General features: G+C 39.5%; 2 protein-coding genes and 1 pseudogene across 4 annotated transcripts; 1 reads left to right on the top strand and 2 right to left on the bottom strand.

The window, feature by feature from the left end:
- Nucleotides 1-4573: 4573 nt before the first annotated feature.
- Nucleotides 4574-17032, bottom strand: LOC114360817 (calphotin-like). Of its 3 annotated transcripts, none has more exons than XM_028315628.1 (3): nt 16944-17022; nt 16511-16865; nt 4574-5130 (listed from the first exon to the last, which is right to left on the bottom strand). In XM_028315628.1, the coding sequence occupies exons 2-3, from the start codon at nt 16853-16855 to the stop codon at nt 4618-4620; spliced, it is 858 nt and encodes a 285-aa protein (XP_028171429.1). In that variant the 5' UTR covers nt 16856-16865; nt 16944-17022; the 3' UTR covers nt 4574-4617. The 3 variants fall into 3 exon arrangements, with proteins under 3 accessions (XP_028171429.1, XP_028171430.1, XP_028171431.1); XM_028315629.1 differs by lacking the exon at nt 4574-5130 and adding an exon at nt 8650-9212 and having other exon boundaries at nt 16517-16865; nt 16944-17032; XM_028315630.1 differs by lacking the exons at nt 4574-5130; nt 16511-16865; nt 16944-17022 and adding exons at nt 8650-9558; nt 9679-9779.
- Nucleotides 11691-14022, bottom strand: LOC114360816 (cytochrome P450 6B2-like; annotated as a pseudogene).
- LOC114360818 (uncharacterized) lies at nt 15376-15908 on the top strand. Its single transcript, XM_028315632.1, has one exon. The coding sequence runs from the start codon at nt 15458-15460 to the stop codon at nt 15830-15832; it is 375 nt and encodes a 124-aa protein (XP_028171433.1). The 5' UTR covers nt 15376-15457; the 3' UTR covers nt 15833-15908.
- Nucleotides 17033-18691: the final 1659 nt, after the last annotated feature.

Below are 18691 nucleotides of genomic sequence, written 5' to 3'. Positions count from 1 at the left end.
AACAAGTTCATATTAAAACGCTGAAGAGTTTTTTGTTTGTTTGTTTGAACGCGCTAATCTTAAGAATTACTAGTTTGATTGAAATAATTATTTTTGTGTTGAATAGCTCATAAATTGAGGAAGGCTATAGGATATATACAATCACTCTACGACTAATAGAGGCGAAGCAGTAAAGAAAAATGTTGCAAGCACGGAAAATAGTATTTAAACTATTTTCACGCGTACGAAGTTGATTTTGTGGCGTCTAACCTTGGACCAGGAATATGGCTAAGCAATGCAATCGTACAGGAGGGCACAAGGAAGAGGGGCAGCCACATTAGGTAACACAGAGTCGTTCAGGAGAGTGCCAGGGAGAGGTGCAGCAACCGCAGTTAAGGAACGGCTGGGACAAACAAGGATAAGCGAATCCAACTCGTGAGCCTTGACAGGGATACGCTGGTTAAAACGACCCTTTACAAGGCTTGGGAGCTTACGGGTTAGGAGTTATTGAACGTGGAGAGCGTCAATAGTTATACACATATTTTCTACTTTGCCGAATATTTGCACGAGAACGGTTTGTCCAAAACATATGAATTTGGTCTTATTTAATGCAGGATTAAATGCTCTTCAACCGTCAGGAAGACCACTTTTCTATAGGGTAAGTCCTTTACGCGGTATAACCGGAAAACCGAAAAAGCGCCCCTTTAGGGGGCCCCCACCACTTAAGCACAACTCCGTCGAAGTCGAAAACCTAGGAGAGTCTAAATGGGCAACCAATGAAGCCATTAAACCAATAAAATCTTTTGTAGGAGTTATTTCCGATTTAAAATCTAATTCTACTGGACTATACATGAAAATGGCGAAACTCGAGACTGCAATTTTGATTATCTTTTGGGAAGAAGTTTTGGAGAGATTTCATTTAGTCAATAAAAAAATACAGAGCAACTTACGACACCAATCAGATCAGAAGCTATAGGAATACGAAGAGAAAGCTAAAAATTAAGTGCTTGTGTGGGAATAGACTAGGTACAATGAGGTAAACAAGAGGCGCATTACTCCAAAATTTTTAGATAGGTCTACAGGTGAATTCTTAGTAAACGGCGCAGAAAGATTTAAAAGGGACACGTTAAATGTTGCGTTGGATTAGCTAATTACACTAGTTTACAAAATTGAACTTTTTGTCTGTTGCTGTGAATTTTATGGCTGATATTGTTCACTTATGACTTGCTTTTTACAAATCTACCCTCTAGAATTTTTGTGCAGCTCGATTTTTTTTGCAACATTTATACGTATTTAATTGTTAATACCATAGGTTTTTCAGTGTATTAATATTATTTTCATAAGTTTTTGCGGCATGAGTGGTTCAAAGAGAAGTTGTAATAAGCAACCCAAATACTTTTATATAAGAAACTTGTAAATTAATTAAAAAATATATACTGAACTTGTAGAATGAGGTATTCTACAAGTTCAGTATGAGAACTTGTGGTAGAGATTGCTACACAGCAATAAGGTCGCCTTTTGTACAACTAATACCTACTTGCGTAGATTTAAGATATTTATGTTTTTTGTGCAATAAAAAATATATGTATAAGAATAATATATCATTATAGAAACAGTTTTTTGGCATGGCTATTAGTTGAGTACCAAGATAGGCCCCCAAGTACTTTCAGCCCAGGGCCCCACAAATTCACGATCCGGCCCTGGTTAGCTGTGAATTAGCAGAATAGTTACCGTTCAACAAGAACCCTTCGGTGTTCTGTCTTCCTTCAAACACAGATAATATAGCTTCAACCTTAAACCACATGAATAATTATCTTAATCAAGTTCAAAATTCAAACGTGTCAAATGTAGTCCTTGAACTGTTGTAACATTATTTTTTTTCAACTATTTCTGTCCAGCAGTAAAAGAGGAGTAGGCTTTACAATACAAAATGCCCATTTGACGCGGATTGAGGACTCTAATCGCCTTAACCCTTTTTTAAATTGTTTTGGAACAATATTGTATTGCAAGAATGCAGGACAGAAAATACCTATGTAGTTACTTACATTACAACCGAGAACACTGATTGTGATGAGACAAAAATTGTGAGCGAAAAAACACAACTAACAGAATTATACAACGGCCATTCTCAGATGAGCTAGTTTTTGCGTGTCCGGGCTGTTAAATCGTTAAAAATGACAAATTAGACACATGCAAGTATATTTATATTATGTTACTTCACAACCCTATCCAGTTGTGCATTAAATCATAGGCCTTTATTTGAAGTATTTGTGTCTAAATTAATTTCATGAACCTCTGTTCTCTAATTACCGTTACGTGTCCGCACACCGACTTAATGTTAAAAGTTGGCTGTAATTTTTATGTAATAAAGATTTGGTTTACTCCATTCAACATTTTAAAGAGTATAAAAGATAGTCTTATGCATAGCAAAATATCTATTCAATAGAACCATTCTGTAAATAATTAGAATTAAAAAACTGCTTGTCCGAGCGAAAATCCTAATTCCCGTGACGTTTTTTGTTTTTGGGCACACAAGCCTAAATAATAATATTTGACACATCATTTACGCGCGCGGCGCGAGCCCTTAGTTAGTTCTATGACCTGTAAGCAAGTAGACGTCTATTGCGTTGGCGTACCGTCGATGAATTGCGTAAGAGTATAATTACCATATCTTTGGTTTTCAATTTTTCTATTTACCATGTCCTTATTTTTAAACTAGATTTTTGAAGGTAGATCCACGTTGTTGATTCAAATAGAATCGGTACTTTGGCCTCCATACGTTATAGTAAGACAGTATTTGCATAACCTGCAGATTTTGGAAATTTTGAAGAAAACCTATCGTTTTCTAATTTCCATGTACTAATTACCATATATTTATAATCACCGTTGTATGTAGTTATTACCTACAAACTGCACTCACGATTGAATAAGTATAATTATAAAATAGCTAGACTTTCGCATAACAACTTTACGGACTTTTCTTCCAATCTGACATCAAAATTTTGAAAAGCTTTCCCTCCTGTACGATTGCATTGCTTAGCCATATTCCTGGTCCAAGGTTAGACGCCACAAAATCAACTTCGTACGCGTGAAAATAGTTTAAATACTATTTTCCGTGCTTGCAACATTTTTCTTTACTGCTTCGCCTCTATTAGTCGTAGAGTGATTGTATATATCCTATAGCCTTCCTCAATTTATGAGCTATTCAACACAAAAATAATTATTTCAATCAAACTAGTAATTCTTAAGATTAGCGCGTTCAAACAAACAAACAAAAAACTCTTCAGCGTTTTAATATGAACTTGTTTATGTTAATTTTTGGCGTCGAACCTTAGACCAGGCATACAGCTAGGCAATGTAGTCGTGCAGGAGGATAAAAGGAAGAGGGGCAGCCACAGTAGGTAACACAGAGTCGTTCAGGTAAGTGCCAGGAAGAGGTGCAGCAACCGCAGTTAAGGAACGGCTGGGACGAACAAGGATAGGTGCATCCAGCTCGTAAGCCTTGATAGGGTTACACTGGTTAAGGCGCTCCTTTTCAAGACTTAGAAGCCTGCGGGTAACGAGCCATTGGACGTGGAGAGGGTCATTGATTATACACATATTTTCTACTATGCCGAACATTTGCACGAGAACGATTTGTTCAAAACATATGAATTTGGTCTTATTTAATGCAGGATTAAATGCCCTTCAACCGTCAGGAAGACCACTTTTCTATAGGGTAAGTCCTTTACGCGGTATAACCGGAAAACCGAAAAAGCGCCCCTTTAGGGGGCCCCACCACTTAAGCACAACTCCGTCGAAGTCGAAAACCTAGGAGAGTCTTTATGGGCAGCTAATGAAGCCATTAATGCACTAAAATCTTGTAGGAATTATTTCCAATTTAATTCATTTTTGTGTTTAATTCTACTGGCCTAGTATAAATTTCGTGCCTCTTTCCGGAAATCAACTTACTCCACCTCACTTGCGCTGAAATTTTTTGAAATTTTCATGATGTCATCATAACTATTTTTTAACGCTTTGACAGCATCATAGTGGCAAGACCATCTGGTCTGGCTTAAACTTTTTAACGTGAATTTTAATTTTATTTCACGATTCAACAGTTCCCACCTATGGGTCGAAGCAGAAAAGAAAACGTATAATTTGTTGCACTACTCCAAAAAAGTTTACAATTTCGGTTGCAACGTTAACAGATCTCAGGGTTGCCATAATTAACTTTAAAAAAAATAATAAAAAACAGCATGAAAACAACCTTTTACACGTATTTCCCCCCTCAACTACATTCAAAAAGTATACAATTTGTAATCAATATTTTCTTAAGACGTTGTCACGTAAAAATATCGTCCGTAAACCGACTTTACAGACAACTTTTTTTTTTTTCAAATTATGGCCTGCTTTTTAGCAGGATCTGGGGGCCCCTTGTAACCCCGGGGCCCTGGGCTGCAGCCCAATCAGCCCATAGGTAGATCCGGCCCTGCAGCTAACAGCTACACCTATTTAGTTTTCTAGTGACGCATCATGTCAAGGTTATCTATCTTTATCTGAACTTTCATTAATGTCTTGCGGGCAACGGTAAGCTAATAATAAAATACAGAGCTATGTGGGTATTATCAGTACTTTTTATTTGTCAATAATATTCGTTTAGCTGAGCTCTTCAGGGAGGACGACCACGGGGGCGGGGATGATGGGGGCTCCGATCTGGATGGGCTGGGGCACGATGGGGGCAGGCTCGGCGATCTGGATGGGCTCGGGCACGATGGGGGCAGGCTCGGCGATCTGAATGGGCTCAGGCACGATGGGGGCAGCGTCTACGATCTGGATGGGAGAGGGGACGATGGGGGCGGGCTCAGCGATCTGGATGGGCTCAGGCACGATGGGAGCAGCATCAACGATCTGGATGGGAGAGGGGACGATAGGAGCAGAGTCCACAATCTGGATGGGAGAGGGAGCGATCACGTTCTCAGCCTCTTCAACGATGGTGATGGGGCTACCGACGATGGGTCCCTCGGGGACGGCGATGGTCTCAGGGGTGATAGCGACGGGAGGCACGGCAGCGTCAGCCTGGTTGATGTTCAGGATGATCTGAACGAGGGGGGTGCTGCTGGCGGGGGCCACGGGCTCGGGGACCACGGGCTCGGGGACCACGATGGGGCTGGGGACCACGATGGGGCCGGGAGCGACGGGCTCAGGGACGACGATCGGCATGACCGGGGTGGGGTACACGATAGAGGGCTGGTCGACGATGACGGGTCCGACGCTGATGGGCTCGAACTCAGGCTGGGCGGGGACGAGGATGGGGCTGGCGATGACGTCGGCGACGCTGGAGCCGAGCAGGTNAAAAATTCCTGTAAAGCTTACAAACAAAGACTAGACCGTCATGAAATCTATTTGCTGCATCCCTTCTAAATTCTGAGAATTCTGCATTCAGGCTCAGGAGAAAGCGAATAGCATCAATCTGAAAACTTATTGTAAAAGAATCGAGGTGACAAATCATGGGATATGCAGAGCTGGAACTGTCATTATTACAAATTCAATTTAATCTGATTAAGAGATGGCTGATCACAGATAGATTAAAAAGAGGAAAAAACATTAATATCATTAATACATTTTTCGATATAAAATATGCATATCCGAAAAGTCAAATTTGTGAGACCTCCTGATCCATTATCTGTATCCATCGTTTGTACCACATTTAAAGCAAATAAATGATGACTCAGATTCTGATTCAGCTAAATGCTCTCATTTTAAATGTGATACATAGCCCCTTCTTGCTGAAACTAAGTGTTCCTGTTATAGCCTCGATTCTTGCAGTAGGTTCACTGAAAATATCATGATACAATAAATAATAGAAATTAGTGTTTTTCTTTTTTCAAAGGGTTATTATGAGTACCTACAGCCTTTTTTATGACGCTTGTGTACAAAATCAATGCAAGATGTTGTTTTTTTGCTATTTTACATATCTTTTCTAATTACCGTTAGATTAAGTATTAGCCTTATCTAATTACCGTGACCATAAAATTTTTGGGTCTCATTTACTCGAAAACCGCTTTGAATAATTTGACGCCTTTACGATAGTTAAATTCGTACTTTTCATGTGTTTTATATTTCAATGCGTTTAAGTCAATTAAGCCAAATTTCAAAAATAATATGGTAATTAGGCTGAGAACGCCTAATCGTGAGAATGGCCGACAACATCTGAGAATATCGAACAAGAAATTCTGTTGAAAATTCGGAAAAAAAAACAAATGTTTTCTAATGTACCTAATCAATCGTGTTCTCGGTTGTAATGTAATTTCCATGTCACGGTGGTATGGAGATAGCCAGTCAAATCCATCAAGAATATCATCTTCTGTTCTTTCTCGTATTCTTAAGACTAAGTCGAGTTACTTAGAAAGTAAGAAAGATTATTATTTGCCGTAGGTATCTGGCTTGTCATGTGAGTAAGTACTTAAAATAGGGTGTAGTAACTTAGCACAAGTAGGTACTTAAAACCAACGTGCGCTACGTCTGAAGTTAGGGTGTCAGTCACAGCACATCAGACTATTTGTGTTGCAAAATAGTACCTGCTAAGTAGCAGCCGCCCGCGACTTACCCCATTAGGGGTTGAATTTTGCAAAATTCTTTCTTAGCGGATGCCTACGTTCTAAAAAGAAACCCCATGCAAAAATTAAGACACTTGTAGTATCCTGAGATTTAGTGATAGTCAATCAGTCAGTCAGTCAGTGACCTTTCGCTTTTTAGATATAGATTACCCATTAAAGCACGGACTAGCAAACTGAAACGGCAATGGGCAGGGCATATAGTAAGTTACGGAAGGTAGCAGGAAGAAGCTGGATGCACGCCCGCCAGACCCTGCCTGCAGGGGTCCTACCAGACGGGCGGGAAATCATTGGGGGAGGCTCTTCAGCAGTGGACGTCCTGTGGCTGAAATGATGCATGCTGATGACTCACTAAAGATCCCATGTCTCATAATAATATGTTCGTTTCAGCCAAATGACGTCCACTGCTGGACAAAGGCCTCCCCCAAGGTTTTCCACAATGAACGGTCCTGCGCTGCCCGCATCCAGGCTCTTCCCGCGACCTTTACCAGATCGTCGGTCCACCTAGTAGGAGGCCTGCCCACGCTACGTCTTCCAGCCCGTGGTCGCCACTCGAGAACTTTCCTGCCCCCACGGCCATCGTCTCTACGAGCTATGTGCCCCGCCCACTGCCACTTGATCTTAGCAAATCATCTATACTTGGATGAAATTAGGCAGAGAACCTACTGTTAGCTAGATTAATAATAAAATAACTAACTTTAGTAATTGTGATGCGCCGACACAGCTCTCATAGCGTTCATTTCGTATCATTTAAATTTTATTTGACACGAAATTATACCATAAAAAAACTTTAAACAAAATACTTATAACAGACAGCTAACTATAAAGTACTTTCGTGCCACAGGCACACATGTAATAAAATAACAATAGGTATGACATAACAATTAAGTATCTTCTAAGAATATTACTTTACTAAAGGCATAACACTTATCTGAGTAGGTTACTGCGGTTAGTCTTTCCTCAGAAAACGTCGGTTCTATCAGCCATGCATGACTATGATCTCTCTAATTTTAAATTAATATATAAACTCCTAATTATGATGATGCTTATATTAATGTAATTTGTTATTTCTTTGGGTAATTTGATTATCATCTACGATACGTTCATCATCGTAAGGAATCTTGACTTTAACTTTCAGTTACCCTTCTCTTTTACTTCTTATTATATTTGCCTCTTCATATAAATTGCCATCAAATTAATCACCAAATTGTACATTTTCTTCTATAAGTTTTCTTGGTCCCATGATTATTAATCTTTGTAATGTAATTTTGTTCCACTCTTCCATCTTCTGAATTTTCAGAAACGTTATCCTCATCCATAGGGTTAAATGGTAATATCAGGCATAAGTCATTACTGTTAGTGGCTAAATTGATTATTTTTTGTAAGTTAGCTACAATTGGAATAACGAAAGTCTCAGCAATGAAGACCTTTTGAAATAGGATATTAGATATATGGTTTCATAGCACAGTAAAATACAGGAGTTAATTAACTTCAATCTTTATTCCACAACATGTTTTGAGTCGCTTAGCTGAGCTCTTCAGGGAGGACGACCGCGGGGGAGGGGATGATGGGGGCTCCGATCTGGATGGGCTGGGGCACGATGGGAGNAAAACGTATAATTTGTTGCACTACTCCAAAAAAGTTTACAATTTCGGTTGCAACGTTAACAGATCTCAGGGTTGCCATAATTAACTTTAAAAAAAATAATAAAAAACAGCATGAAAACAACCTTTTACACGTATTTCCCCCCTCAACTACATTCAAAAAGTATACAATTTGTAATCAATATTTTCTTAAGACGTTGTCACGTAAAAATATCGTCCGTAAACCGACTTTACAGACAACTTTTTTTTTTTTCAAATTATGGCCTGCTTTTTAGCAGGATCTGGGGGCCCCTTGTAACCCCGGGGCCCTGGGCTGCAGCCCAATCAGCCCATAGGTAGATCCGGCCCTGCAGCTAACAGCTACACCTATTTAGTTTTCTAGTGACGCATCATGTCAAGGTTATCTATCTTTATCTGAACTTTCATTAATGTCTTGCGGGCAACGGTAAGCTAATAATAAAATACAGAGCTATGTGGGTATTATCAGTACTTTTTATTTGTCAATAATATTCGTTTAGCTGAGCTCTTCAGGGAGGACGACCACGGGGGCGGGGATGATGGGGGCTCCGATCTGGATGGGCTGGGGCACGATGGGAGCAGGCTCGGCGATCTGGATGGGCTCGGGTACGATGGGGGCAGGCTCGGCGATCTGGATGGGCTCAGGCACGATGGGGGCAGCGTCTACGATCTGGATGGGAGAGGGGACGATGGGTGCGGGCTCAGCGATCTGGATGGGCTCAGGCACGATGGGAGCAGCATCAACGATCTGGATGGGAGAGGGGACGATAGGAGCAGAGTCCACAATCTGGATGGGAGAGGGAGCGATCACGTTCTCAGCCTCTTCAACGATGGTGATGGGGCTACCGACGATGGGTCCCTCGGGGACGGCGATGGTCTCAGGGGTGATAGCGACGGGAGGCACGGCAGCGTCAGCCTGGTTGATGTTCAGGATGATCTGAACGAGGGGGGTGCTGCTGGCGGGGGCCACGGGCTCGGGGACCACGGGCTCGGGGACCACGATGGGGCTGGGGACCACGATGGGGCCGGGAGCGACGGGCTCAGGGACGACGATCGGCATGACCGGGGTGGGGTACACGATAGAGGGCTGGTCGACGATGACGGGTCCGACGCTGATGGGCTCGAACTCAGGCTGGGCGGGGACGAGGATGGGGCTGGCGATGACGTCGGCGACGCTGGAGCCGAGCAGGTCGTGGAGCATCTGCTCGAGGGCGGCGGCGGTGGCGGGGTTGGTGCTGGGGCTCTGGATGGCCTCAACGATCTGCTCGATCTCGGCGATCTGAGCCGGGGTGAAGGGGATCACGGCGGCCGAAGCCACGGCGATGAGAGCGAAAGCAATTAAGAATTTCATATTGATGCTTCTGAAACAATCAAAAGTTTGTTAAAGTTACTATTGTCGGGTAAGTACAGTGTTTGACGAAATCAATTGAGTACTTGGCACGTACTACTTGCTGAGTAAACTTGTATGGCTTTCTACTTACTTGCTTAGCCTGTTTGAGTCTTAAAAAGACTATGCTCTCAATTATTTTCGCAAGGTTTTTATATTGAAGATTATCTTCAACATTTTTATTGCATTTGGTAAAGTATTTAATACGTTTCAAAAAAATATTATCATTTTTATGAATAACAATTTAGATAATTTTTTGCTGAGTATGTTACTAGTACTAGTAAATTCTCGCGGCTCTACCTAGAAGGTATTTAGATTTTTTGAAGCAGTGTTTTTATAAAAGTAATTTATGCCTACTGTAATTAAATAAAATATTTATTTATTTATTGAGGCATACCAACAACACTAAATCTAGGTCCAAGTTTTTAGCGGGAAATCATCAAGTCCCTACCAATCCGGGAAATTCTTAGTTCACTAGTACCACCAGCTGTTACTTGCAAACAAACATATTATATTTTTGCATGTAAATTGTGAGTACAGTTAAAGATAATTATTTTGTTAAGCCGCATTGATAAATTGTTCTATTACGTTGTAAGTTGAGTATCGCTAGTGTATCCTTAATAGGTAGTCGGCTATACTTTAAGCCGGCCAATATAGATTATAGATTACAAGATACGTACACGAGTTATTATGTTTTAGATTATTAGTTTTTGGATCTAAAGCTCGTTGTAAATTAACGATAAGTGGACATGTGCTTCCTGTCTTTGTCACGTGTACCTAAGTAACACCATTGTAACGTGTACTTACCTAAGTTAGAACCTTTGTAATATATACCTACCTAAGCAGCACCTTTGTAATGTGGTAGAGTGGTAAATTATAATAAATCTTAACACTAAGAACCTATCTCAGTTCTGTGGGTGTACCTTAAGGGAAGATCATCATCATCAATATCATAATTTCAGCCACAGGACGTCCACAACTGAACATAGGCGTCCTCCAATGACTTCGACATCGCACGGTTGGTATAGTGGCCTGCATCCAGCGCCTTCCTGCTACCATTATCAGGTCGTCGGTCCACCTTGTGGGTGGACGTCCCGTATTTATTATTTATTTATTTATTAGGTCGTTCCTCTCATCGTCTCGTCGTCCTCTAATTTTACCTTGTTAATAAAGATAAATTATAGACTATAATAATGGATAACTTCGTATTGAAAGCGTTCAATAAAATTGTGTAAGCTCTACCTACCTGCTAAACGCGACTTATTTCGTCGGTTTTTCAAAAGTCTCTGCGTATTACAGAATGAAGGTCAAATTGATTTCGACTCTTCACAGGACCTTCATCATCATCATCACTATCATAATTTCAGCCATAGGACGTCCACTGCTGAACAAGCCTACTTAGTTGCTAACTTGTAGTCCCTAATAATTTCCAGATTGGTCGGCTGGAAGCGACTTGCATTCAGCGCCTTCTTGGTAACCTTTACTTAGGTATTTGGTTATCTCATACGGAAATTAGGTCTTCTTCGTCGCTACACTCTTGGAGAGTGGTCGTGGTTGTCATACCAGAGGGCCTAGTGTGAGTTTTCATCAAACGCGCTCACTAGTGAGCGCGTCAAAAAATGACATTAAAATGTATGACTGATTTTACAGCGCCCCTACCGGGAAACATTCGAAAACTAAAATTTTCATACATTTTTTAAAACTCACTCTCAGCCCACTGGTCCAGTGGCAAGCCTCACAATCCGTCGCCATTCCTCCCGCACTGCAGCCTTTCTTGTGCACTCGTGGAGTGGACCATTGAGTGCGGTTTTGACCTGGTCAATCCAGCGCAAGGGCGACCTGCTGCCGCGCGCTCTTGGGCCCTCGACCTTCCCCTGCACGACAAGTCGTTCAACAGAAGCGACGTCTCCACGTGTATTGTAATTAGGTCTTACGTAATTTGTATAAGGCAGTGTTCCATGAACCTCAGAGAGGTAAATAATGTAATGTTCATCATGTGAAACGAAAGTGTAGGTATGTTGAACACCTTAGATGAGTGCTGAAAGTTCATGTTAGACGATTTCGAAATTAAGGATAAAGTAAAACAATACTTAGTAGGTACCTAGGTGTAAACAGTTATTTAATGTTGTATTAATAGGTTTAAAGCTAACTACTCGTATGTAAGGTACTAACTTAGCTTTAGCAGATTCTTACTTACTTTACGAAATATACACAAATTACACGTAATAGAACAATTTATCAATACGGCTTATACAGATTCTCAAAAAGTCCTAAGTAGATAGAGCCGTAAGCATTAGAAGTAGGTAGGTATAGATACTAAAAGATATGACTTCAATTTTCAATGCAATGATGAAAGATATCTTTATATACTATCTTTACTAAATGCTTTAAAAAAAAGATACATTATAAAATCCTTGTGAAAATTATCAAGCGCATAATCTTTTTAAGACTCTAACAGGCAAGCAAGTATGTAGAACGCTCTGTAACAATAGTGACTTTACAGTTGATTGTTTCAATATGAAATTCTTTCAGTTCCCTAGTTCTTTTAATTTTGTGCAGAGATCTAACCCAAGAACAATAAAAGTCCTATGTGTAAACCACTAAGAAACCGAATTATTGTGTTTTAACAAAAGTGCGGCTCTCCCATCCCTCCCGAATGCTGAACTTGATCTTCAAAGGCTTGGTGGGCTGCGTGATGAAGGAAGTCGGCACGAACTCCAGCTTCCTTGGCGTTTCTGGAGTCAGCTCCAAGTTGTACTTCTTCAGAACAGTCACCAGACCAGCGAACATTTGCATTTTTGCGAACCTCATGCCTGAAAGATTAAATTGTTGTTATTGTACAAACATTTTTATGAATAGTTTGAACTCTGTCAGAGAATAATATTATTTTCAAATTCGGCAGATTCGGCTCAAAATACAAGTGGGCTGAGAGTAGGTAGGGCATTAAAGAATAGGATTTTGCTAAAACCACAGTCAAAATAAAATAATTAATGTAACTATGTACTAAAGAAATTGATGATTTAGTGAATAAAAACTCACCTATACACCTAAGTACGTGGACCATCGCCAAAGGGTATGTAAGTGTGAGGAAGTATTTTGTTTTTCTCTTCTCCCAGAAACCGCTCAGGACGGTACACCTCAGGCTCCGGGAAGAATTCAGGGTTGTGATGCAGGTGGTAGACCGGCAAGTGCACGCGAACTCCTTTGTCGAGGTGAACACCAGTCGGGAGATTGTAGTCCTCCACAACCTCCCTCGTTATCAACCCAAGCACTGGATATAAACGCAGGGCTTCATCAACACACGCATGTGTGAACGGCAGTTCAGTCACGCAGTTGTACTCCAACTTGTTACCGTTTTTTACTAAATACTCATCTATTTCCTTCTGCACTCGCTTCAGATTCTCTGGACTCTTCGCAAGTTCATACATGGTATAGGTCAGAGTAGAAGCAGACGTCTCATATCCAGCCAGGAAGAATATCAAACAGTTTGCCACCAAAAAGTCATCAGTCACTGGCACTGATACTTTCTTAATGTCTGCGCCAGTTTTTAAATTAGCGATGCTGTCGCCAACAATACAGTTCTTCTGCTTAAAATTCAATATGAAGTCGACAAAATCATTTCTGTTGGTCGGCTTATACTTTCGTGCTTCGAAGACTGACACCATAAATCGGCGGAAAAACACTTCCATAACGGGTGGCATGAACGTCCGTCCACATCCGTAGAAAATCGTTGGCCAAATAGCTCTTACGAGATTCCTGTAAAATACTCTTTTGGATCCAACGTCTAATATCGTCTTCCCTGCCTGTGTGAAGGGGTTAGTTTTATAATCACCTTTCATGGTGTGGGAGTCGACACCAAACGCGCAGGAGGTGATGCCAGCCATGGTGTACCTGGCCATGAGCGCCCTTATTTCGATGACGTCAGACAAGCTGGTCTCCATGTCGAGCAACTGTTCAAAAGTGTGGGAGCATGTTTCGATGAGCGGGAACATCATCTTCATTTTTGCTGATGAGAATATTGGAGTAAGATTTTGACGCACTACTTTCCAGTCGTCTCCGTAGTTATTGAAAATATTTTTAGTGAAGGTTTCCTTGTGAACAAAATCTGATAGTTCTCTGCTGTTGAAATAGTAGAAGTCTTTTGTTGTGATGAGTTTAATGAACTCGGGGTCTTGGACGATGAGCGTGGGTTCCGTGCCAAAGAACGCTCCAATGTAGGGTTCCTTTGGGAATTGTTTGCAGATGTTTTGACCTACCTCACTCATATTTTTTCTGAAAAGGAATAGGTCGCCATAGTTGCCGAATAAAAGCGTCGGCTTGAGATAAGGTACGTTTCTGTTCTTCCAGTAATTGAACTTTCTCGTTGAGTAATAGAATAACGCCACAAGCACCGCTAGGAAGCCGAATACAATGTTCACAAACATATTTTACGGCTATCGTTAACTCGTACTTAATTATGATTTAAAATTAATGCTTCGCGATATTTATAAGTAGTTATGAATGATCACGATATCTCTTTAGTGACAATACTTAACAGTAGGTAATTAATGGACAAGGTTATAAAAAAATCCAGATATAACTAATAGTCTTAACTAAAACTGGTGATTATATTTCACTACTAGCTTTTGCCCGTGACTTCACCCGCGTTAATTGGGTCAATTACAAAATGTCTTTAACCATCCATATTCGATTTATCCTATGTTTATGACGGAAAATATTTTTTTAAATCGGTCCAGTAGTTTCGGAGCCTATTCAATAGAAACAAAGAAATATTTCCTCTTTTTTTATTATGAATGTAGATTACTTACTATCTATAAAACAATAAAACTCACTGAGTTGTACCATACTATGCCAGAGGTCACGGGTTCGATTCTCGCACGCACAGTACAAACATTTAATTTTGTATAGGTACGTACATGTATGCACATATTTGTTTGTATGTATTGGTCTGGTGGTGTTTTTATCTACATAAGTATGTTGAATGTTAATAATGCGTTGTCTGGAGTAGGTACCTATCCTTAATAGGTAATGTTCCTACAATACAAGCCTATCATAATTTGGTTTGGCTAGCGGCGCAGTGTCCAAGGATTTTACTAATCACGTGTGATAAAATAATTAACCTTAATGATTAATTAATGACAAGTACAAAGTAATTTTCTTTGTTACATTTTCAGGCCTAAGTAATCCACTAAAAAAATGTGATTACTTAAATGTTATTTAATATGTTGATAAAATGCGATTGTTCATATATTTTTATGTTATTTCTTTATGTTTCTGAGAATAGGTAGGGTAAGTATCCTAAAAGCTTAGTTTATTAAAGGTTTTTTTACCCACAACTTTAAGTTCTGGCCTGCATCTCTGATGGAAAATTATGATCAAGCCGCAGAGGCATGGCCGCAAGTGAAAGCGAACTTCCTCCGAAATCCTTAAAGCTGATTAAAAAAAACACAAACCACAATAGTCAAGGGGCGGGATTCTATCCTGCATTCCTCGGATCACGAGTCAGCCACCGTTCAGCTATCGTGTGGCATGTTTTTGTTGATTGTGTATTATCCGTTTCAGCACGGCAAAACACGCGCTGGAGAGCCGGATACCTTCAACTATGTAAATTTATCCGGTATCAAAACATTAATTTGTACAAATCTGTTAACAATATCTCACAGATTTTGACACAATATTTCTCTGATCAATGGGTTGATTATTTCTAAAACCCAAAATATAATTTTCGTTATCTTTGTTTAAAATGACATTTCATAAAAAAACAAAGTGTCAAATCACTAAATGTCAATGTCAAAATTTCTAACCTCACTTTTGGAAGTCGCAAAAAACAAAATAGTAGAAAATTACACAAAATTAAATAAAATCTCATAAAAATGAGGTTGACTCAGGTTCTATCTTCCGCCCCAAACAGGACAAATGCGAGGAGACCGCAAGTAGAGCCAGTTCCCTTTAAAATGCTCTTACCCCTAGAGTTAAGAAAATTTGTATCTGGAAAAGGGGATAGATCAAAAGAAGCTGCTTGTATGCAAGAAATGGCTGTGTTGTTTGCGTGTTTTAAGAAAAGTGAGTTCAATCAGCAAGAATGTTTGAAGGAGGTGTCTGCCTTTCAAACCTGCTACAATGATTACAATGAGAGACTAAAACTCCAGAGAGAACAAGGCAGGAAGGGAATACTAGTCCCAGGGGAAAAGACCTTAACTCATAGACAAATGAACCAACTTTTAAGACAATTTCCCCCAAGAAAGTAAGTTTGTTGCAGATAGGATAAATAATTAGTTGCCTTTAAATAGTTTGTATTTATGTAATAAATTATCCTCAATTTAATCGTGTTTTGTTATTCTTATTCCTCCCTATAAAAAGTTTGTGTAGCTAAGAAGAATTAATATTTTGTTATATGAACTGTTTTTTTTATTGAGTTCAATCATAAATTAATATCCCTAGAAGTTTATTTTTGCATCAGCCTAAAAATGTTTGCCAATCCTGTATGTAAAAATAATTAATGAGTATTTCTCAAAAAAATTTACATTTTGAAAAAAAAAAAAGTGTGCTTTGAAACAGTTCAAAAGTTTTATATTTATAAATCATCACACAAAAAAAAAACACAATTTTGAAGGATGAATATTAATCTTTAAGATAACGAAGTATTATAGCTATAATCCTACTTATTACCAAATATTTAGATATTTTAATAAAATTTTATAAAAAAAAAAAAACCGACTCCAAAAAACCTACACTAAAAAGTAGAAAAATAATTACTAATTACCTACTTATTTATTAGGACGAATTATTAATATTTATGTAGGTATACCATGATTGATACTTCTGGAGTCGGTGCCAAGATTATGAAACATGTAAAGTTTGCCTGCAACGACTCCAAAAGTATCAATCATGGTATACCTACATAAATATTAATAATTCGTCCTAANGGGGACCACGATGGGGCCGGGAGCGACGGGCTCGGGGACGACGATCGGCATGACCGGGGTGGGGTACACGATAGAGGGCTGGTCGACGATGACGGGTCCGATGCTGATGGGCTCGAACTCAGGCTGGGCGGGGACGAGGATGGGGCTGGCGATGACGTCGGCGACGCTGGAGCCGAGCAGGTCGTGGAGCATCTGCTCGAGGGCGGCGGCGGTGGCGGGGTTGGTGCTGGGGCTCTGGATGGCCTCAACGATCTGCTCGATCTCGGCGATCTGAGCCGGGGTGAAGGGGATCACGGCGGCCGAGGCCACGGCGACTATCAGAGCGAAGGCTGCGAAGAATTTCATGATGCTGCTTCTGCAAGTAAACACAATTATGAACACAATTTCCCACAGAACTATTATAGTTCCAAGTTATTGTTGAAGAGTTACTTACTTTTGAAGTTTCTATTAGAAAACTATGATTAGTTGATTTGTTGTCAGGCTTTTATACTAAAACATTATCGAATCTAAATCTAATTGTCTTGAAATATATGACACTACTATTTTTTTATAGCACTATAATTATATCAAAAGATTTACGCCGGTTTCGATAAGAATATTCCGCAAACTCAAGATAACGATCAAAAGGGCGATTGCTCGGCTCCTGGATGCCAACCAGAAGGTTGTGGTGAGGAACCACAAGAAGTAAACACGCGTTGAACACTTGTTTAAAATGAAATCTCCATTGTAAAACTTCAAAAATCTGTCAACCTCCATACTAAATACACTGGTTATCGTTATAGTTACTGTTAAAGATAGGCGGTGCAACTCAGCCTAAATTTGAACTTTAACTTTTGTCGTAAAGCCTTAAGAATCATAATTACTTTTTTGTTTAAATATTATTGTTATTTTAACGCTCCAGTCAGAATAAACGAGTGTTTCTTTAATGATTTCCGAAACGTGGTTGTTTTTCAAAAAATATTTACTTACTTTGAAACTACAACAAACGACGAATTGTTTGTTAAAGTTTTTATGGACTTTCTTTACAAACTAACCGAAAATTTTCTAAAAATACTGAAATTGACGATAAGTGTAAGTAACAACTTCAAGTGCGTTCCTTTAATTCGTAAGCTAATAAATAAAATCTTAATTTACTTTTTGTAGACCTAGCACTGAACCCGCGACCTGTTCAATACCATTGGCAGCTCTATGTTTGGTTTTCATGTTTTACATTTACTTACTTTACCTACATAACAATCAATGACGTACTTTTTATGACCTGTCTGACCTGTATACAGCTATCTCTACATAAACTATAATTATCTGTCATCTAGCTAGAGGCTTTACCAATACACTGTTATGTATGTACCTAGTAGTTTGCGTTCTGCTTTCTGCTATGCCAGAGGTCGCAAGTTCAATCCCAGAACAATACAAACATTTGTGTGCAAAACATGTCTTTTTGTGTTTTCTGGGTGCAATTCTATGTATAACTGTGTGGTATGTATTTGCATAAAAAGGATATAAGCTTGTTATATATCCGTCGTCTAGTACCTACTACACATCATGACACAAACTTTGCTTAACTAGTTTGGAACTAAAAAAACTGAAAGAAGATGTAACAACCTAAGTAAACGATACAAGAGGAAAGCGTTTCATATGATAAAATACATTTTGGATGACACGTGACTTACTATTGTAAGTAATAATCCACATGTAGATAATAAATTAATCCGTTTCAATCGAAGTCAATAGATGATTTAGATTTACTATCTCTTACTGATCAATGTTTGAATGCTATAAATTTTACCAATTTGAATTTCGAAGCTAGGCAAGAGCAATGCTAACTTCTGTTTAGCTTGCCTCATGCCACTAGCTAGAGTCCAGTCATTAACATCATCATCACCATTTCAGCCACACCTACGTCCGCTGCTGAACATCCAATGCCTCCCCAATGATTTCCACATATCGCCCTGTTGGTAGCGGCCTGCGTCCAGCGCCTTCCTGCTACACTGCAACTTTAAGTCCAGTCAATAATACTAAGCTTTTTAAATTAAGATTCGATGGACATGTTACCTATACGACAAAGCTACTGTTTTATGTGCAAATAATTATTATCATAACATACTGAGATGATATATTCCGAGTCAAGAAACAAATTGTAAACGTCATGTCGCGGCTAAGATTTTTTTATGCATTTACTTA

The sequence above is a fragment of the Ostrinia furnacalis genome, unplaced genomic scaffold (assembly GCF_004193835.3).
Source record: "Ostrinia furnacalis isolate ACB-3 unplaced genomic scaffold, ASM419383v2 OfSCF5186, whole genome shotgun sequence".
NCBI classification, from domain to species: domain Eukaryota; kingdom Metazoa; phylum Arthropoda; class Insecta; order Lepidoptera; family Crambidae; genus Ostrinia; species Ostrinia furnacalis.
This window is presented reverse-complemented; position numbering and strand designations above follow the sequence as displayed.